The sequence below is a fragment of the Suncus etruscus genome, chromosome 9 (genome assembly GCF_024139225.1).
Source record: "Suncus etruscus isolate mSunEtr1 chromosome 9, mSunEtr1.pri.cur, whole genome shotgun sequence".
In the NCBI taxonomy this organism is placed as follows: Eukaryota; Metazoa; Chordata; class Mammalia; order Eulipotyphla; family Soricidae; genus Suncus; species Suncus etruscus.
In genome coordinates this window covers 115,303,951-115,323,927 of record NC_064856.1, presented here as the reverse complement: position 1 = coordinate 115,323,927, position 19,977 = coordinate 115,303,951, and the positions used below count along the sequence as shown (strand labels likewise).

The 19,977-nt window shown below is 62.3% G+C and overlaps 2 protein-coding genes across 8 annotated transcripts in view; one reads left to right on the top strand and one right to left on the bottom strand.

Moving 5' to 3' along the window:
* Positions 1-4,199: 4,199 nt before the first annotated feature.
* MOB2 (MOB kinase activator 2) lies at positions 4,200-15,699 on the top strand. The gene is made up of 5 exons (XM_049781147.1): positions 4,200-4,274; positions 12,315-12,475; positions 13,008-13,101; positions 14,743-14,867; positions 14,960-15,699. The coding sequence occupies exons 1-5, from the start codon at positions 4,258-4,260 to the stop codon at positions 15,226-15,228; spliced, it is 666 nt and encodes a 221-aa protein (XP_049637104.1). The 5' UTR covers positions 4,200-4,257; the 3' UTR covers positions 15,229-15,699.
* A 742-nt stretch (positions 15,700-16,441) lies between these two features.
* The window catches only part of BRSK2 (BR serine/threonine kinase 2), a 28,988-nt gene continuing 25,452 nt past the window's right edge, over positions 16,442-19,977 (bottom strand). For 2 of the 7 annotated variants that reach the window (XM_049781133.1, XM_049781135.1), the window contains one exon: positions 16,442-17,689. Coding sequence is in view for 4 of the 7 variants with exons in the window: in XM_049781135.1 (XP_049637092.1) it covers positions 17,670-17,689 (20 nt within the window). In the remaining 3 variants the exon portion in view is untranslated. Of the gene's footprint in view, positions 17,690-17,833; positions 18,063-19,977 lie in introns of those variants that run through there. The other 5 variants (XM_049781128.1, XM_049781130.1, XM_049781129.1 and 2 more) reach the window with 4 other exon arrangements.

Genomic DNA, 19,977 nt, shown 5'->3' with positions numbered 1-19,977 from the left:
CTGGGCTGCCCACCCCTCACCCTGCCTCGGGCCCCCTCCCCAGTGCAGCCCTGCTCCATGCTGTCCCCTCTTTTTGTACTTGGAAACCATGTGTTGTAATAAAACCTAAAATGGGTGTTTTCTCCCGGGCTCTGTGCTGCATTCTTTGGGCTGGTTTGGGGTAGGGGTGGGGGTCCTCCAGGCAAAGGCAAGGTCTGGATCCCTGTAGCCAGAGAGCAGTGTTGGAGAGGCCATGACCCCCTGTCCAGTACCAACTTCACTATAGAGGTTTGGGGGGCCGGAGCGATAGCACAGCGGGGAGGGCTTTTGCCTTGCACTTGGCCTACCAGGTTCCATCCCCAGCATCCCACAGGGTCCCCTGAGCCTGCCAGGAGGGATTCCTGAGTGCAGAGCCAGAAGTAAACTGTGAGCACCAGTGGGTGTGGCCCAAAAGCAAAGAAAAAGACTAGAAAGGTTTGGTTTGGTTTTGCTTTATTTCATTTGGGGAGCACACCCAGCAGTGGGTCAGGACACCCACATTGCAAAGCCTCAGATCTTGTGCTGTGTCTCCTGTCGACTGGTGAGATCCCGAGACAGGCTTGGGGTGCTCCCCTGGCTGTGCTCTGGAGACCTAGAAGCTCAGGGGGGTTCCCAGCCAATCAGAGAGGGTCCGAGGATGCAGCTGCTGTGGCCTTGCTGAGCTGCCACGGGGCAGCACTCAGAAGGACCTTGGTCGGGGTATAGGGAGAAGTCAGAGATGGTGCTAACCATTGTGACACCTCCCAGCCCCCAAAAACTCCACCCAGTCCACTCACAGTGTTTCCATAGCAACCCTTGGAGTGTGGACATATGTGGGTAGACCAGACATGTGGCATGTAGATACACATGTGAACATATGTTCAGGCCAGACCTGAAGTGTGCGGTCACATACATGTTCAGACCTGGATGAAGAGGAGACAGAGCTGGACTCCCTCCTCTCCTCACCCCCTGCACCAGGGCTATTTAAAGCCCAGAACATCTCTCTATTAATAGCGCAGGCGGCAGCCCTGAGAGTCAGAAACCTTGGGCTGGACTGGAAAGTTCCGCACTGAAGCACTGAGGGAGGTGACAGGGTATGATGGGCGGGGGGAGGGGGCACAAAATGGTCTCCCCTGGTGAGCCAGCTCAGGGTGGCATGAGCCCCCCAAAAGCACTCATTGACTTAGAGCGGTTTCCAAAAGGTCAGCCTGGGTCTGCCTGCCAGAGCGTGGAGCGCAGGGAGTGAGGGGTCCCTGAAGACCCCCCAACTGGTACCACGTACTGGTGCTGGCTTCAGGCCCTACAGCTACAGAGCTTTGGGATGGTTGGGGGAAAGGGGTCATTGTGAGTCTCTCCACCTATTATTGGTCTATTGGTATCGCTGCTGCTCTCCCCAGGAGGAGGAAGAGGAGCTACCATCCCTCCTTCTCCAGCAGATCCAGCACTGTCTCAGATGGTGTCACATGGCACCAGCTTTCTGGACTGCAGAGAGGGGCTTCTTTGGGTCATCTGTGGGCCGCAGAACACACCCCCAGGGAGCAATGTGGGTCTGGGGTCAATGGGGGGCGGTGTCTGAGGTCTCTCTGTGCTGTAAGACTCAGAGGCCAGAGGCTGAAGAGATAGCACAGCAGTAGAGCGTTTGCCTTCAGATGGTTGACCCAGGACAGACCTGGGTTGATTCCCGGCATCCCATATGGTTCCCCCGAACCTGGCAGGAGTGATATTTGAGCACAGAGCCAGGAGTAAACCCTGAATGCTGCCAGGTGTGCCCCCCAAAAACAAACAAACAAAGACAAAACAAAAATCAAGACTCAGAGGCCAGAGTGATAACCAGGCAGGGAGGCCTACCCAGGTTCAATCCTCGTCATCCCACATGGCTCTCTAAGCTGGCCAGAAATGATTTCGAAGCAGAGTCAGGAATAACCCCGGAGCACTGCTGGGTGTGGCCCCAAGACAGAAGCAAAGCAAAACAATTATACAACAACAATAACAAAAGATCCAGGAGCTGGATCTGAAGCACAGAAAAGGACATGCTGGGCTCAGGGAAGATTGTCCAGTTGTGCAGGTGACCAGTGCCTGCATGGGGTGTCCAGGGCCCTTGAAAGGAAGCCCAGAGAGCAAATTCACTGAATTCGGTTCAGGGTCTTCTGCCCCAGAGCCAATGGAACAGTTGGATTCTTAGACTGGGGGTGTGCCGTGTGTGTGTGTGTGTGTGTGTGTGTGTGTGTGTGCGCGCGCGCGCGCGCATGCCTGGGAGGGAAGTAGATGTCAGAGAGGGTGACTGGGCTGTGCCTAGAATGAGCGAGAGGACAGTGGGGGGTCAGTGAGCAAGCATGTCAGAGAGGAAGTCAGTCCGAAGGGAGCAAGCATACAGGTCTGGAGCTACAGTGCAACCGTAGGACATTTGCCTTGCACACGGTGACCCAGGACGAATCCAGATTTGATACCTGGCATCCCATATGGTCCCCGGAGCCAGCCAGGAGCGATTTCTGAGCAGAGCCAAGAGTAATCCCTGAGCGCCGCTAGGTGTGGCAAAAACAAAAACAAAAACAAAAAAGAAGAGAGCGGACTGACTCTGCGGTAGGTGCTTGGGGAATGGGAAGGTGGGTGTGTTGGGAATGGGAAGGTGGGTGTGTTGTTGGGCGGGGAATGAATAGGTGGGTGGGCGGTGGGTGGGGAAATGGATGTGTGGTTGGTTGTCACCCCAGCCTACCCATATGCCCCTGCACTGTTACCCCACATCTGCTGCTCACCCCATAGAAGCAGTCAAGGGGTGTTCAACAATGCATCCAAGTCCTCCAGCCAGGCAATGACGACTGGGGATGGAGCTGTGGAGCATGGAGAGAACCAGCAGGGCCATGCATGCAGGGCAGCAATAAAGGGCATGCATGAGGGGTGCAGGAGACCTCAAGGGGCTCAGTGAAAGCAGAGCTGCTGAGCCATGGTTCTGAGAGGGGCACTCTCAAAGCAGAGCGCTGTGCTGGGAGAGCAGGTGCTCCCAGGTGCCTGTCCAGAAGCCCCTGGCTCTGTGGCAGGGCACTTAGGAGCAGTGACTGGCTATCGGAGCAGAAGAGGCAGAGTGACAGTGGGACAGGCCTGTAGACAGAGGGATAGTGGGACAGGCCTGCTGCAGACCACAGGGCTTCTACTCTTCCCCCAAGGACCAGGAGCTACAGGGGGCTGAGCGCTGGCTCTGTCCTGGGTCCTGCCTCCAGCCTTCTCCTTCCTAGTCTAGATCCTGGTTGTGGGGCCCCACCCCCTGCACCCCTGTACTTATGCTACCACGCCATCACCAGACTGCAGAGTTCACAGGCTTCAGGTTAGCCCAGCGGACCTGGATGCTACAGGGCACAACTTCCTTTTCATTGTGGGCCTGTGTGAATGACAGGCGACAGAGTACCCCGAAGGCAAAGGGGCGTCAGGGAGGGGGAGAGGGCTCAGGGCGCAGAATGGTAGCGTTCGGGGATAGGCTGGATGCTGGTCCACTCCCGGCCGGGCAAGCCTGAGGTACACTTGGGCATAGTGCAAACTGTGGGTGCAAAAACGGTGCAGGGGGACGTCCTGGGGTGGACGCCGTGAGCGGACGATGTGTGGGCAGAGAGGGTGCTAGATGCGGGGGACCATTTGACAGCAGTGGGGAGATCTGGAATCAGGGAGTCTGGGGCCATGGGTAGGCAGACAGGGCCACGCATCCCCTGATGCGAGACAGCTGAGCTCGGACCCTCAAGCCCAGGACACTCGAGAGCGACCTGAGCCAGCAGACGCAGGCGGGCGGACACACGGCAGGACAGCCGCCGGGCTCCGCACAGTGTGGCCGGGGCCTTTAGGTGAGGCTCTGGCGGCCGGGACTACAACTCCCAGCGGGCAGCGCGGCAACACGGCGCCAGGTGAGGCCGGGACTGCATCTCCCGGCAGGCACTGCGAGAAGACGCATCCGGGGTCTCCTGACAGGTAGCGCGAGGCTTCCTCGCCCAGGTAGCGCGGGAACATAGCTACGTCCCGGTGAAAAACTCGGAACTCTTATCTCATCCCGAGGGGAGGGGGGCGGGGGGGGGGGGGAAACGACAGCCGGAACTACAACTCCCAGCGGGCAGCGCGCGAGCGGGCGCCAGGTGCGGCCGGAACTACGTCTCCCGGCGGGCAGCGCGCGGAGCGTCCCTTCCGGCGGCGTCGCGCGCGCGCCTGTGCGGCGAGTGTTTACTTCCGGCCGGCGCGGGCCGAGGGAGGCCGAGCGTGTGGGGCGCCGGGCCCCGCGCAGCCATGGACTGGCTCATGGGGTGAGTGCGGCCGCTTCGCCCCCGTCGCCCCCCGTCGCCCCGCCCGGGCCGCGGGGAAGCCGGTCGCGGAGCCCGGAAGGGAGGGAGGGAGGGAGGGAGGAAGGGCGGGCGGGCGGGGCGTGCGAGGCCCGGGGCGGGAGGGCGCGGGCATTCCGGGCGGGGCGCGTCGCTTCGGGGGCCCCGGGCCCCGGGACTCGTGGCTTTGGGGCCCGGGAAGCTGCGCCCCCAGACGCAGGGTCCTGGGGGTCTCTGAGGAGGGGCCTGTGTGTGTCGGAGTCGCCCCAGCTGCCCCTGATCCTCCTCCCTCTCTCTGTCTCTCTCTGTGTCTGTCTCTCTCTCTCTGTCTCTGTGCCTCTCTGTCGTCTGTCTCCCTCTCTCCCTCTCTGTCTCTCTCCCTCTCTCTCTGTCTGTCTGTCTCTCTCCCTCTCTGTCTGTCTCCCTCTGTCTCTCGGTCTCTCTCCCTCTCTGTCTCTCTCTGTCTCTGTCTCTCCCTCTCTGTCTCTCTCTGTCTCTCTGTGTCTGTCTCTTTGTCTCTGTCTCTCTCTGTGTCTGTCTCTGTGCCTCTGTCTGTCTCCCTCTCTCCCTCTCTGTCTGTCTCCCTCTCTCCCTCTCGTCTCTCTCCCTCTCCCTCTGTCTCTCGGTCTCTCTCCCTCTCTGTCTCTCTCTGTCTCTGTCTCTCCCTCTCTGTCTCTCTCTGTCTCTCTGTGTCTGTCTCTCTGTCTCTGTGCCTCTCTGTCTGTCTCCCTCTCTCCCTCTCTGTCTCTCTCCCTCTCTGTCTGTCTCCCTCTGTCTCTCGGTCTCTCTCCCTCTCTGTCTCTCTCTGTCTCTGTCTCTCTCCCTGTCTGTCTCTCTCTGTCTCTGTCTCTCCCTCTCTGTCTGTCTCTCTCTGTCTCTCTGTGTCTGTCTCTTTGTCTCTGTCTCTCTCTGTGTCTGTCTCTGTGTCTCTCTGTCTGTCTCCCTCTCTCCCTCTCTGTCTCTCTCCCTCTCTCTCTGTCTCTGTCTCTCTGTGTCTGTCTCTCTGTCTCTGTGCCTCTCTGTCTGTCTCCCTCTCTCCCTCTCTGTCTGTCTCCCTCTCTCCCTCTCTGTCTCCCTCTCTCTCTGTCTGTCTCTCTCCCTCTCTGTCTCTCTCTGTCTCTCTGTGTCTGTCTCTTTGTCTCTGTCTCTCTCTGTGTCTGTCTCTCTCTCTCTGTCTCTGTGCCTCTCTGTCGTCTGTCTCCCTCTCTCCCTCTCTGTCTCTCTCCCTCTCTCTCTGTCTGTCTGTCTCTCTCCCTCTCTGTCTGTCTCCCTCTGTCTCTCGGTCTCTCTCCCTCTCTGTCTCTCTCTGTCTCTGTCTCTCCCTCTCTGTCTCTCTCTGTCTCTCTGTGTCTGTCTCTTTGTCTCTGTCTCTCTCTGTGTCTGTCTCTGTGCCTCTGTCTGTCTCCCTCTGTCTCTCGGTCTCTCTCCCTCTCTGTCTCTCTCTGTCTCTGTCTCTCTCCCTGTCTGTCTCTCTCTGTCTCTGTCTCTCCCTCTCTGTCTGTCTCTCTCTGTCTCTCTGTGTCTGTCTCTTTGTCTCTGTCTCTCTCTGTGTCTGTCTCTCTGTCTCTCTCTGTCTCTCCCTCTCTGTCTCTCTCTGTCTCTCTGTGTCTGTCTCTCTGTCTCTGTGCCTCTCTGTCTGTCTCCCTCTCTCCCTCTCTGTCTCTCTCCCTCTCTGTCTGTCTCCCTCTGTCTCTCGGTCTCTCTCCCTCTCTGTCTCTCTCTGTCTCTGTCTCTCTCCCTGTCTGTCTCTCTCTGTCTCTGTCTCTCCCTCTCTGTCTGTCTCTCTCTGTCTCTCTGTGTCTGTCTCTTTGTCTCTGTCTCTCTCTGTGTCTGTCTCTGTGTCTCTCTGTCTGTCTCCCTCTCTCCCTCTCTGTCTCTCTCCCTCTCTCTCTGTCTCTGTCTCTCTGTGTCTGTCTCTCTGTCTCTGTGCCTCTCTGTCTGTCTCCCTCTCTCCCTCTCTGTCTGTCTCCCTCTCTCCCTCTCTGTCTCCCTCTCTCTCTGTCTGTCTCTCTCCCTCTCTGTCTCTCTCTGTCTCTCTGTGTCTGTCTCTTTGTCTCTGTCTCTCTCTGTGTCTGTCTCTCTCTCTCTGTCTCTGTGCCTCTCTGTCGTCTGTCTCCCTCTCTCCCTCTCTGTCTCTCTCCCTCTCTCTCTGTCTGTCTGTCTCTCTCCCTCTCTGTCTGTCTCCCTCTGTCTCTCGGTCTCTCTCCCTCTCTGTCTCTCTCTGTCTCTGTCTCTCCCTCTCTGTCTCTCTCTGTCTCTCTGTGTCTGTCTCTTTGTCTCTGTCTCTCTCTGTGTCTGTCTCTGTGCCTCTGTCTGTCTCCCTCTGTCTCTCGGTCTCTCTCCCTCTCTGTCTCTCTCTGTCTCTGTCTCTCTCCCTGTCTGTCTCTCTCTGTCTCTGTCTCTCCCTCTCTGTCTGTCTCTCTCTGTCTCTCTGTGTCTGTCTCTTTGTCTCTGTCTCTCTCTGTGTCTGTCTCTCTGTCTCTCTCTGTCTCTCCCTCTCTGTCTCTCTCTGTCTCTCTGTGTCTGTCTCTCTGTCTCTGTGCCTCTCTGTCTGTCTCCCTCTCTCCCTCTCTGTCTCTCTCCCTCTCTGTCTGTCTCCCTCTGTCTCTCGGTCTCTCTCCCTCTCTGTCTCTCTCTGTCTCTGTCTCTCTCCCTGTCTGTCTCTCTCTGTCTCTGTCTCTCCCTCTCTGTCTGTCTCTCTCTGTCTCTCTGTGTCTGTCTCTTTGTCTCTGTCTCTCTCTGTGTCTGTCTCTGTGTCTCTCTGTCTGTCTCCCTCTCTCCCTCTCTGTCTCTCTCCCTCTCTCTCTGTCTCTGTCTCTCTGTGTCTGTCTCTCTGTCTCTGTGCCTCTCTGTCTGTCTCCCTCTCTCCCTCTCTGTCTGTCTCCCTCTCTCCCTCTCTGTCTCCCTCTCTCTCTGTCTGTCTCTCTCCCTCTCTGTCTCTCTCTGTCTCTCTGTGTCTGTCTCTTTGTCTCTGTCTCTCTCTGTGTCTGTCTCTCTCTCTCTGTCTCTGTGCCTCTCTGTCGTCTGTCTCCCTCTCTCCCTCTCTGTCTCTCTCCCTCTCTCTCTGTCTGTCTGTCTCTCTCCCTCTCTGTCTGTCTCCCTCTGTCTCTCGGTCTCTCTCCCTCTCTGTCTCTCTCTGTCTCTGTCTCTCCCTCTCTGTCTCTCTCTGTCTCTCTGTGTCTGTCTCTTTGTCTCTGTCTCTCTCTGTGTCTGTCTCTGTGCCTCTGTCTGTCTCCCTCTCTCCCTCTCTGTCTGTCTCCCTCTCTCCCTCTCTGTCTCTCGTCTCCCTCTCCCTCTGTCTCTCGGTCTCTCTCCCTCTCTGTCTCTCTCTGTCTCCGTCTCTCTCTCTCTCTGTCTCTCTGTCTCTCCCCCCCTCTCTGCTTCTTGGGGTTCCGTTCCTACTTGGCAGCCACTTCTGGGAGTTTCTGGGGCCTCGCCTTTCCTCTCCCTTCCCCTCCCCGTCCGTCCCCCCCCGGACCCAGACACCCCCCCATCTCTCCCCATCTCCCCGTCTCCCCGTCTCCCCACCACCGCCCCGCGCAGCCTGAGGCACACGGCGGGCTGGGTCTGTCCCCACCCTCCACTGCTGAGTAACGCCGCCCGCCTGGCCTCATCCGCCTGCAGGTTCCTGTGGGGACTTGCCGTGGACGCGAGGCGCCCGCCCGCCCGCCCGCGCCCCGCGAGGTTTCCGGAACCTTCCCTCCGCTTGGCACGGCGAGCTCCTTGCTGCTGGAGCTGCAGGAGGCGGCGGCCCGGCGTCTGGCTGGGGCCGGGCGCGCTGCCGTCCCTCGGCCTGGTCGGCCTGCTCCGCGCTCTGCGGGCCACGCGGCCAGGCCCCCTGGGAAAGGGGTGTGGCGTGGGCAGTGCCGGAGGAAAGGCAGACGCGACGCGGGGCCTGGGTATGGAGGCACGATGCAGGGTGGACGGGGGCGTCACGCCCTTCCCCGGCCGTGCCCGAGAGCCTTGGAGGAGGGTCAGATTTGCCCGGTGGGCTGGCATTCCCCCTTCACCAAGAGCAGGCATCCTCCTTCTTCAACCCAGCTTTCAGGGACCCACGGGTGTTGGTACATAAAAGGTACTTGTATTTATGCAACAAACTTCCATTGAGGAATGAAGTTTATGTGGTACAGTTTTGGGTTTTTTTTAACTGGTTTTAGGCCTCACATGATGGTGCTCAGGGCTTACTCCTGGCTCCACGTTCAGGTATTATTATTACTACTCCTGGCGTTCTTGGGGAACCGACCATGTGGAGTCCTGGGGCTTGAACCCAGGTCATCTGCACACAAAGCAGACACCCCTCATCTCTGCCGTACCATTGCTCTGGCCCATGACACAGAGTCAGATTTTCGGCCCCCCTCTCCCCCCCAGACCATGGGCCTCTCTGTGCTCCTCACCCACAGTTTCAGAAGCTGGGAGTGTGGGGGGCCTGAGAGACGGCCCATCAGGAAGGAAGGTGCCTTGCCTGCCTTGCACACAGCTGACCAGGGCTCCATCCCGTGGGCCACAGGGGTCCCTCTCGCCGCTAGGAGTGACTCTTGAGCACAGCCCGCTGTGGCCCAGAAATGAAAACAAAACCGAACAGAAAAGCAGCAGATGTGTCTGGCCTTGGCCAAGCCTGTGGCAGGAGGGGTGGGTGTGGGGTACAGCTGGGCTGCCCCTGTCTCTGTGGGAGCCTGTCTGAGGGGATCCGGTCCCCCTGCTTCGCATTTCATGCTCCTGCCTCATTCGCTGCTGTGGCTGAAGGGGGACCCAACTGTGGGGCTTGCCCGTCGACATACTGATGACTGCAGGTTCTAGCCACTGAGCCTCGGGGCTGGGGCCTCTGTGGCTTCTCTGGGTCCATACACCAACTCTGTGGGGCCTGTGTAGCGCGCCCAACCTTGAGCCCTGCTCGGGGGCTTTGCAGGCAGACCACAGTGGCCGCCTCCTGTGTGAGGAGCTCGCCAGGGCGGGCGGCTGCCCTGCTTGTCACTTGATTGTGCTTCTCAGCCAGGTGGGACCGGGCTGCTTTGGTCCTGGGCTTTATTTAGGTTTTAGGCTACCAGGTTGTGTCCCCGTGTCCAGACCGTGGGACTGTCCTGGGGAACTGCCGGCCCTGTGGGCCTCTGTGATCTTGGTGGCGGCCAGGGCTTAGGGATGCCCTCAGCCTCACACAGTCTGGGCGTTGGCCCAGAGGAAGGGGGAGTGCTGCCCCGGAGGGCCCTCAGCCTCAGATGCTCTCCACTGATTGCGATGGTTCAGGAAGTGGAACAATGAACTGGAGACCTGGTGGGACCTGGAGGAGAGGGGAAGGAGGTGCCCCCCTGGGCTGCCCAGAGATCGGATTCGGGGGGGGGGGGGGTTTGGGTGGTGCTGTGAGTCTCCCCTGACTCTGGCCAGCAGCCTCCTGCCCCTGACGGGCCAGGTCACTCCTGCTGCTCCCAGAAGCCTTTGCTGATGGCGCCACGCCCGTGAGTCTCCCAGTCTGGAGGGCCTGTGTCTGCCCCGGGCGGGTGGGCAGGGGTGGGGCCTGATGGTGCCAGGCCCTGTGGACGGGGCTGGAGCTGCTCCTCTCTCTGTGCTCGGACCCTCCTCTGGGCTGGGCAGTTCCTGTGTCCTGGACCTGCCCCCTGCCCGCCTGTGGCATGGCCAAGCCTGGAGGCCCCCTCTTGCTGCCCCCTTCGTCATACCCAGGGTGGGCGCAGGACCCAGAGCAGTGCTGGAGGCAGAGCCCCCGGGAAAGGTCCTGGACCTGCCCCCTGCCCGCCTGTGGCATGGCCAAGCCTGGAGGCCCCCTCTTGCTGCCCCCTTCGTCATACCCAGGGTGGGCGCAGGACCCAGAGCAGTGCTGGAGGCAGAGCCCCCGGGAAAGGTCCTGGACCTGCCCCCTGCCCGCCTGTGGCATGGCCAAGCCTGGAGGCCCCCTCTTGCTGCCCCCTTCGTCATACCCAGGGTGGGCGCAGGACCCAGAGCAGTGCTGGAGGCAGAGCCCCCGGGAGCAGGGAGGGGTGCAGGGGGGTGCCTGGGAGGAGTCTAGCCTGAATGTCACCTCCCCGTTGGTGAGTCTCTCCTGAGACTCTCTGCTGAGACCCTTTGACACCTGCTCCTCTGTGGGGCTGCCCAGGGGTCCTCATCCCGTCTGTCCCCACCCCATCTGTCTGTCTGCCTTCATCTCTCCACACGCCGTCCAGTCTCTCCTCATCTAGGCCGTCTGTCCACACCCTGCCCCCACTCTGCCCACCCTGGTGCCTCCAACCCTCCACTCCCGGTGGCCCCCTAGGAGACTCAGCCTCCGGCCATCCTTGCATGGTGGCCTGGAGCCTCCTCCAGAGCACTGGCTGCTGCTTCCTTCCTGCCCTGTGCCAAGCACAGCTGCCCACAGTGTTTAGGCTGCCGGTGGTTGGGGCCATGTGAGGGAGTCAAGGAAGCCAGGTAGGTTCCAGGGGCCGCAACTGCGTCATGTTCCTGAGAAAGAGGAAGGTTTACCAGGGGACTGCAGCAGCCCTGCCTCGGGTTTCGCGTCCACCAGAGGGCGCCATGGGCACAGCCTGGGGACTCCCCGCCGGTCCTCCCCCTCCCTCTCCATCCCCCTCTGTCCCCATTGCGTGGGGAATGGGGAGGGTCTGATCTTCGGGGCTTGGAGCTGGCAAGAGGATGGGGCAGTGGGGTTCCCACCCCGGAGGACTTGTGTGTCCATGGAACCAAGTGACAGAGGACTGAGTCTGGGGTACAGGCTGGGGGCTGCTGGGTCAGAAGTTGGGGAGTGCTGCCCCCCTGTACTCACAGCCCAGCGCAGAGTGCTGGGGATCCTGGGGGGGGGGGGGTTGTTCTGCTCAGGAGTGTTGCCCCATCTGCTTCTCAGCTTGGGAACTTGATCCAGGGTGGCAGTGGGTGCCAGGTCCACCCGCTGTGTCTGCCAGGACCGGGCAGGCCAGCGTCAGGCCGTGGGCAGAGCTCAGGGCCGGGATGAGTGGGACAGACCCAGTGCCTGAGTTTGACAGTGACCGTGGGGTCTGGCCTGGTTCCACCACTCCCCTGACACCCCCGCCCACTCTCCAGGCCTGTGTCTCACCCCCAAGTGTGTAGTGGTGGGCACAGGCAGGCCTGCGGGTGGGATGCACTGGTGAACAGGGTATGGCTTCACTCTGTATCCCTGCCTGTCCTTTCCTCTCCCCACGCCCTGTCTCCGAGCATCCCATATCTCCGCCACCCTGCTAGACCTGCACCCCAGACCCTGCCTGCCCTGTGGTGTCTTGGCCTCTGCAAACCCCAGACCCGGCACTTCTCCCGCCTGGCTCTGGCCCTGCCACACTGCCCTGAGCAGAGCCTGGAGCCTTTTAAGGCAAAGATCAGGAGGAGGGAATGTTCCTGGCACTGGGGGCGCATATTTTCCTTCTCCTTTTGGACAAGCCATGAGAATTTTCAAAACAGGAAGACCCGGGAGCTGTCGGGGTGCAGGGGCCGACCCCTGAGCCCGAGAGCAGGTCGGCTCCTTCCTGCCGGGCCCGGGCTGATGCCCTGGGCCGTCTCGAGCCTCTGCCTGTCCCTGCTGTGGTAGGCAGACAAACTGGGTCCAGCTGCTCCTGTGTATAGAGGAAGGTTTACCAGGGGACTGCAGCAGCCCTGCCTCGGGGTTTTGCGTCCACCAGAGGGCGCCATGGGCACAGCCTGGGGACTCCCCGCTGGTCCTCCCCCTCCCTCTCTATCCCCCTCTGTCCCCATTGCGTGGGGAATGGGGAAGGTCTGACCTCCGGGGCTTGGAGTTGGCAAGAGGATGGGGCAGTGGGGTTCCCACCCCGGAGGACTTGTGAGTCCATGGAACCAAGTGACAGAGGACTGAGTCTGGGGTACAAGTGTGTCCCACGTCTGTCTCCGAGGGCGGGGACCAGAGCTACCGGCACCATCCTGGGACAGAGGCTGGGACCAGGTGGGATGGGAGAGAGACAGCACCTGGGGGGCCGGGAGCCCTCTCACCCTCTCTTGGCCTCCCTCACACCCCTCTGGCCAGAAGCCCTCCCTCCCCTCACCCTGGCCCTGTGCTTCCAGGAAGTCCAAGGCCAAGCCCAACGGGAGGAAGCCGGTGGCCGAGGAAAAGAAGGTCTACCTGGAGCCGGAGTACACCAAGGCCCGCGTCACGGACTTTGCCTTCAAGGAGCTGGTGGTGCTGCCCCGAGAGATCGACCTCAACGAGTGGCTGGCGAGCAACAGTGCGTGGGGCAGGTGGTGGGCTAGTGGGCGGGCTCAGTGCCTGTATGTCTGTGTGTCTGAGCACACCCCCACGCATGCATGTGGCACAAGCACATGTGTATGTATGTGCAGGGCCAGGGCTGCCACCCCCTGGCTCTGCTTTGGGCCCCTGCTCTGGTGACCCTACGGGGCTGATGCTTCCCAGAGACACGTGTCTCGCTGTCCTGACTTGGGTGGCTGTGTGGACAGAGCAGTGTGGCTGTATCCATCTCCCAGCGGCCTGTTTTTTGGTTTGGGGCCACACCCAGCAGTGCTCGGGGTTTACTCCTGGCTCTGTGCCCAGAGAACGCTCCTGGCAGGCTTTTGGACCCTATGGGATGCTCGGAATTGAACCTGGGTTGGTCCTGTGCTGGCCACATGCAAGGCAAATGCCCTGATGCTGTGCTATCGCTCCAGCCCCTCCCATGGCCTCTGCCCTGCTTTGAGCCGGCAACAGCTGCCCCGGGCCCTCAGCCGGCCCGCAGCTTCTCACACCAGGCCCCTTCCCCGCAGCCACGACCTTCTTCCACCACGTGAATCTGCAGTACAGCACCATCTCCGAGTTCTGCACCGGGGATGCCTGCCAGACCATGGCCGTGTGCAACACGTGAGTGTGTGAGCACGTGCTTGGGAGGGCTGAGGGCCTGGGAGTCTGGGGGCAGGGATGTGGGAGGGAGCAGGTGGGGGATTTTGGTTTTGTTTGGGGGCCACATCCATTGTGCTCTCATTGAGCACTCAGTGCTCCTGGCTCTGTTCAGAAACCACTCCTGGCAGGCCGAGGGAGCCTATGGGATTACGGGAAATGAACCTGGCAAGTGGGTGAATGTGCAGAAGGCCTTAGCCTGAGCGGCCACTCAGTCTTGTCCCTGTCATTAGCTGGTCTGAGCCAGGTGGGGTCACAGGCAGTGAGACAGCAGCGTGTCTTCAGCTACCTGGAGCCTGCAATGAGCTCCCCCATCGTGGGAGAGAAGGGGTGCTAGAGGCCTGCAGAGAGGTTCAAAGGGACCAGGACCACGCCTACCCTCTGCTGCCTCCCCTCCCCCCAGTGGTGACCGAAGAGATTGTCCTGGCCACACTAAAGAAACTGAAGAGTGGGCCCGGAGAGATAGCACGGCAGCATTTGCCTTGCAAGCAGCCGATCCAGTACCAAAGGTGGTTGGTTCGAATCCCAGTGTCCCATATGGTCCCCCGTGCCTGCCAGGAGCTATTTCTGAGCAGACAGCCAGGAGTAACCCCAGAGCACCGCCGGGTGTGACCCAAAAACCAAAACAAAACAAAACTGAAGAGTGATAGCACAGCGGTAGGATGTTTGCCTTGCAAACCAGGTTCAATCCCCAGCATCCCACATGGTCCTCCGAGCCTGCCAGGAGTGATTTTTGAGCACAGAGCCAGGAGGAACCCCTGAGCACTGCTGGGTGTGGCCCAAAAACGAAACTGGGGCCAGAGCAGTGGCGCAAGTGGTAGGGCGTCTGTCTGCCTTGCATGTGCTAACCTAGAACAGACCACAGTTCCTTCCCCCAGCGTCCCATATGGTCCCCCAAGCCAGGAGCGGCTTCTGAGCGCATAGCCAGGAGTAACTCCTGAGCGTCACTGAGTGTGGCCCAAAAAGAAAAAAGAAACTAAAGTGAAGAGTCCTCTCCCATAGGCGCCTGGAGCCCTTCAGGAAGTGCTTGGGGGTTACCCCTGGGAGAGTGGGCTCTGGGCATCCCGGAAGGGATGGACAGGCGATGTGCAAAGCTGAGCTGGACTTGGACAGCCCTAGATTGCCCTGTGGTGGCACAGGCAGGCCCAGAGCCGGCAAGAGGAAGTGCCGAGGGGTGAATCCACGGCCAGTTCACCGTGGGAAGTTTCCTCCGGGATGGGGGGAGAGCAGGAGCCATGGCAGGGATTTTCTGGGTTCAGAACAGTTTCCGGAGGTGAGGATGGGCTGTCAGAGCTGAGGGGGCGCAGGTGACCATGGAGTTTCCTGGGGTGAGGACAGGGTGTCAGCTGAGGGGGACTTGAGTGCCATGGACACAGTAGCAGCTGATGCTGCCTGCAGGGGGTGGTAGCCTGGGAGTTCCCCCCCCCCAAACTCGACCCCCTGCCCACCCCGCATGGGCAGGCTGGGCCCAGGGACTGGCCAGGGCCACGTTGGGGAGGGGGTTGTGCCTTCCTGCTGGGCCCCAGGAGAACAGCGTCTGCGCCCTGGCATGGGGTGGCTGCCCGGCTGGGGTGGCTGGAGTGACGCCGCTCACTGTGCCCACAGGCAGTACCACTGGTATGACGAGCGGGGCCGGAAGGTCAAGTGCACTGCGCCCCAGTACGTGGACTTCGTCATGAGCTCCGTGCAGAAGCTGCTCACCGACGAGGACGTGTTCCCCACCAAGTACGGTACGTGGCTGCCGGCGGGTTGGAGGGGGGCTGGGGCGGGGCCCCTGGAATGACGTCACCGCCCACCTGGCTCCACCCCACCACCCCCACAGGCCGCGAGTTCCCCAGCTCCTTCGAGTCCCTGGTGAAGCGGATCTGCCGGTACCTGTTCCACGTGCTGGCCCACATCTACTCGGCGCACTTCAAGGAGACGCTGGCCCTGGAGCTGCACGCGCACCTCAACACGCTCTACGTGCACTTCATCCTCTTCGCCCGCGAGTTCCACCTGCTCGACCCCAAAGAGACCGCGGTCATGGACGACCTCACCGAGGTGCTGTGCGGCGGGGCCTCGGGGACACACAACCACGTGAAGGAGAGGTGAGCCCCGGCGCCGCGCGCAGGTGGCTGGCGGTGTGCGCCCAGGAGCGTGGTGATGGGGCGCCGACCGGCTGCCCACATGTCCGGAAGACACGGGAGCCTGGGCCCAGCCCGGCAGACACAGGGACTCCGCGCTCACCGCCGCGCCGCCCGCTTGCCTTCCTCGGCTTCGACTCGCCGGGACACGTCGGGGGACCTCGGGCACCGGCTCTACCCCGTGTCCGCCCGCCCATCTGCTCACTGCTCGGCGGCTGTCTCCAGGCATCCCTCCTTCCTCGCAGCCCTGCCTGGATCTGACTCTCGGTGGCCAGGGACTGGGTGACCCTTCGTGCCCGGGGCCCGCCGCCCTGGCCCCCTCCTGTGGCCCCAGGAGGCTGCCGCCTGCCAGCCCTGTGGGGGGCAGGTAGCCTGGCAGGCGTCAGCTCGCTTGCTCGACCCACCGTCTGGTGGGAATAAACAGAATTCTCTCAGGTCAGTGCCTGTGTGTTCTCGGCGTCTGCGCCACCCCTGGGCCCAGCAGACCACTGCTTGCTTTGGGGAGTGCCAGGCCACCCCAGCTCTCAGCACCATCTTCTCTTCTCCTCTCTTCTCCTCACACTCCTGGTTCCAGCACCAGCCAGAGAGGGGCCAGGAAGGGGGTGTCTCTGACCAAAGCAGTTGGGCCAGGCCTCCCACTCACTGGGCGTACTGCCTCAGTCCTCGGAGCAGCTGGATTGGCAGGCCAGGATGTGCCTTCCTCGGGTCCGGCCCACCACTGTCCACTATGGGGGTCAGGTCAGTCCTCTACAAGCTGTATGTAGATTGGGTGGGCAGACCCTCAGCCACAAGGAAGGGCCTCGGGGGACCCTTCGTGACACGGCTGTTGCTCTAGGGGACCCTAAGTGGAATGGCCTAGTGAGGCGCAAGCCTGGATCCCTGTTGTGCCCGAGGAAGTGGACCCGCCTCACCCGCAAGCCCAGGCGGGTTCAGACTCGCCGTGGGCCAGAGAGCCCAGCCCTGGCTGCCAGAGACAGTGGGGCAGCTGGACCACCCATCCCCATGGGAAAGAGCTCCCCACCCCGGCACCCACTTCCACTGCGCAGAGACCCCTCTTCCTGCAGGGGCGGGGGAGGGGCCGTGCCAGGGAGACCCCGAGTCAACAGCCCTGTAGAAACTGCCTTGGCCGGGCACTTGCCCCCCGCCCCTCCCGCCCCCAGCCCAAGAGGAGCGCCAGTGGCTTCACGGAAGGAGTTTATTGTTCCGGAACTGAGGTTGCTCACAGTCACGGGAAGGGTACAGGGGCAGCGAGTGTCCGGAGGGCGGACGTGGGGCGCTAACGAGAGGTATTGCTGTGGGGCCCCTGCCCGCGCCCGCCCGTCTGTCCGTCCTGTCCGGGTTGGGGTGGCGTGTCCGAGGTCGCAGGACCCAAGCGTGACGGTCTATCAGCGCCCAGCCTGGCCCGGCTCAGAGAGGCATGCGGTGGGCCGGCGGCGGCAGCGGATCACTCTCTGTCCTGGTCTTGCTGCTGTTGTTTTCTGCCTTTTGTTGGTTTTGTTTTGTTTTGGTTTTGTTTTTTTTTTTTCTTTTTTCATTTTCATTAAAAAAAAAAACCCGCGATGCTGCCATGGGCTTGTGGCCTGCATGTGGCTGGGGCCACCTGGGCCTTCATCCTGCCCCTGCGGTGGGCTGGCGGCCCCAGGCCCGGACAGGGGCCGGGACAGGGGCTGTCCCTGCGGGCTCTGAATATAGAGATCTATTTATATCTGTGTGTGTAGAAAGAACCAAGAGCAAGAAACGGAAACACAAGTCGCCCTCCCTCGCCACTCCCCCACCCGTTCCAAAAACAACCAAGAAAAAAAAGTTTATAAAAATATCTTGCAGGAATTCTTTAAAGTTTACAGTAGCTTCCCGGCGCTGCACCCACCCGTGGCCCCCAGCGGCTCTGTCCAGGTGGCGGCCCTCGGCCCCAGACCCTGCCCGGCCTGGGACGGACGGATGGACGGACGGACGGACAGAAGAGGGACAGTGCGTGGCGCGCCCTTCCCTGAACAGAGAAGTGAAGACCCTCAATAAGTTAAAAGAGCAAATAAATAACACTGATCTTAGCTCGGTTCTGTCTCCACGGGAGCCCAGCGTGGGCGCCAAGATGCCAGCAGGGGTGGCGGGGGCGGACTTGGGGTGCAGCGGCGAGGGGTGCGGGCGCTGTGGAGGTGGCCTCCGGTGGTCCGCGGCCACGTCCCTGCCCCGGGCGGCAAGCTCTGGAGTCCGCTGGGCTGCCTGGAGCGAACAGGCATCCCGTCCAGCCGGGAGCTCCCTGTGGCCATGCGCAGAGACTGGGCGAGCTGCCCACTGGCAGCCGGACGCAGGCGGGCAGGCCGGCCTCGCCGCCCACGGGCTGCAGCAGCGGAGGTCCCCGGCAGCTGCCTCCCTTCGGTCAGCTGGTGTCCGGCCTCGCGGAGTGGCATGTTAGCTTTTCGGGACCATTCCTGGTATCAGAGCGGAAACAGTGAGTTCGTCAGACACAGGCAGAGACAGACAGCGAGCGAAAGCGCGGCCCCCGTCCTTGGCCCTGGCTTGACGTCCGTCCGTCCGTCCGTCCGCGCGGCCCAGTCCACGCAGGGCGGCGGCGGGGGCTACGCAGCTAAGGCTGCTCGCGGCGGGCGGCGGGCGGCCCCGTCCTAGCCGTGTCCGTGCCCGCTGGGTACTCGGCGTCCCCTCCGGGGCCGGCGGCCGCGGAGTCCCCGAGCTGGCTGGGGGCACTGCGCTTGGTGGGGGTGCTGGGGGCCTGGGCCGCCTGCCCGTTCTTCTCGTCTGAAAAAAGTTGTTTGATTACGTCAAAGAAGTTACCCAGTGGGCTGCCTAGGTACACAGAACAGAAGACAAGAGAAATGAAGAAAGGAAAGGAGGGGAGAGAGGGAGAGGGAGGAGGGGAGGGGAAGAGAAAGAACAAACAAGCCAATGAACACAAGGGCCTTGACCTCGAGCGAGAAGACCCGGGAGGCGAGCGGGAGGCCGGCGGGCCGCCTCATCCCTAGGCCCCGGCCTCGAAGGCCTGCCCGAGTCCCACCACCACGCTGCGCCGGCCGCTGGCCAGCGGCGGCGGGAGAGAGTCCGTGGGACCGGGCTGGTGCTGGGGCCACGAGCCCCGCCACGATGCCCGCGTTCCTGTGTTCCTCCTCCCAGGAGGCCTGTGGCCCCTTCCCCGGGCGCCAGGGTCTAGGGCATGGGGACGTCAGCAGGCAGACAGACAGATGGGCGATGGCACAGCATGGGTGGAAGGCAGGCCGGGGAGGGGCGGGCAGGCAGAGTGGGCCTCGGAGGGGACGCGGCCTGGGGGCAGGCAAAGGCAGCTGGCGACTGCCCCGAGGGGACGCGGCCTGGGGGCAGGCAAAGGCAGCTGGCGACTGCCCCGCGGGCCAGTGCTCCCTACCTCCCTGCACTGAGGGGCCTGCGCCAGCTGCTGGCCCCAAGATGCTCCACCCTGACCAGGCCACTGGGCCCCTGTCACAGGCCCTGCCCCTGCCCTGGGCCTGCTGTGAGCGAAGGCGGCCGCTTCGGCGGTGGGTCGTGCGGGGTGTCGAGGGGGTGTGTTCAGCAGGGCGGGGTGGGAGAAGGCCTGGCCTGGCCTGGCGGGAGCCGCCTGCGCAGTGGCCGGGCGGGCGGCGAGCGGGGGGGTTCTTACCACATTTGGAAAGCCGCCCCGTCATCATTTCCATACAGTTAGTGGAGTCTGGAGCCGGAGGGAGAGAGGAGGGGAGGAGGGAGGAGGGAGGAGGGACGCTGTGAAAGCCGTCCCTACTCGGCCGGGCCGAGGGGCGGGGCCTGGCAGGGAGGCGGGGCCGAGGGAGGAGCCCGGAGTGGGCGGGGCCTGGAGCCGCCCAGGCTCAGGCTGGGCAAGAGCCGGGTGGGCGGGGCGCGGGAGAGGGCGGGGCCTGATGGATAGGGAAGCACGGAGAGGGTGGAGCCTGAGGCGGGCGGGGCTTAGGGGGAAAAACCGGGAGGGTGGGCGGGGCTAGAGGGGCGGGGCCTCGGTGGGCGGGGCTAGTTGCGAACGAATCGAGTGGGCGCGGCCTGGAGTGGGCGTGGCCCGATGGTGCGAGCGGGGGGGGGGAGTGGGCGGGCTCAGTAGCGAGAGGAGCCTTGGTGGGCGGGGCCTGTTGTGGAAGAGCCGAGTGGGCGGGGCTCGGTGGAGAGGGCGGGGCCTGGAGTAGGCAGATCTTTCTGTTGGCCTTTTGGGCCACACCCGTGACGCTCGGGGGTTCCTCCGGGCTATGGCTCCAGGCTCGGGGGACCATATGGGACCCCCGGCCAGCCGCGCGCAAGGCAAAGGCAAATGCGCCACCGCCACGCTACGCTGCTGCTCCGGGATTTGATGGGAAGCGAAGCGCGGGAGTGGGCGGCAGAGCTGAGTGGGAGGGCGGGGCCTGCTATGGCAGGGCATGATCGCACAGCTGGGTAGTCGGTGGAGTTCAGCTGGGAGGGCCGAGCCTGCAGTGAGGCTGGGGAGGACGGGGCTGGGAGTCGATGAAGGAGAACCAGGAATGCCCCCTGGCCAACGGGGCAGAGCCTGGGGGGCGGCTCCACAGAGGGCATGCCTGGGGGCGGGGCCCTGGAGGCCACGTCCAGGAAAGGATGGCAGGGCCAGGCCTACAGGCCCCACCCAGGAGGAAGGTGAGCGCCGTGCAGCACTGAACTGGGGACACCTAGGCAGGGGCGGGCCGTGCTCAGCACAGGCTCTGCCCTCTTGTTCTGCCCACTTCTCGGGCCCCAGGCC

Coding starts and splice junctions, on each gene's coding strand:
- MOB2 (XM_049781147.1), top strand. Junction 12,476..13,007: donor CGAGTGGCTGGCGAGCAACA/GTGCGTGGGGCA, acceptor CCTTCCCCGCAG/CCACGACCTTCTTCCACCAC. Junction 14,868..14,959: donor CGTGTTCCCCACCAAGTACG/GTACGTGGCTGC, acceptor CCACCCCCACAG/GCCGCGAGTTCCCCAGCTCC.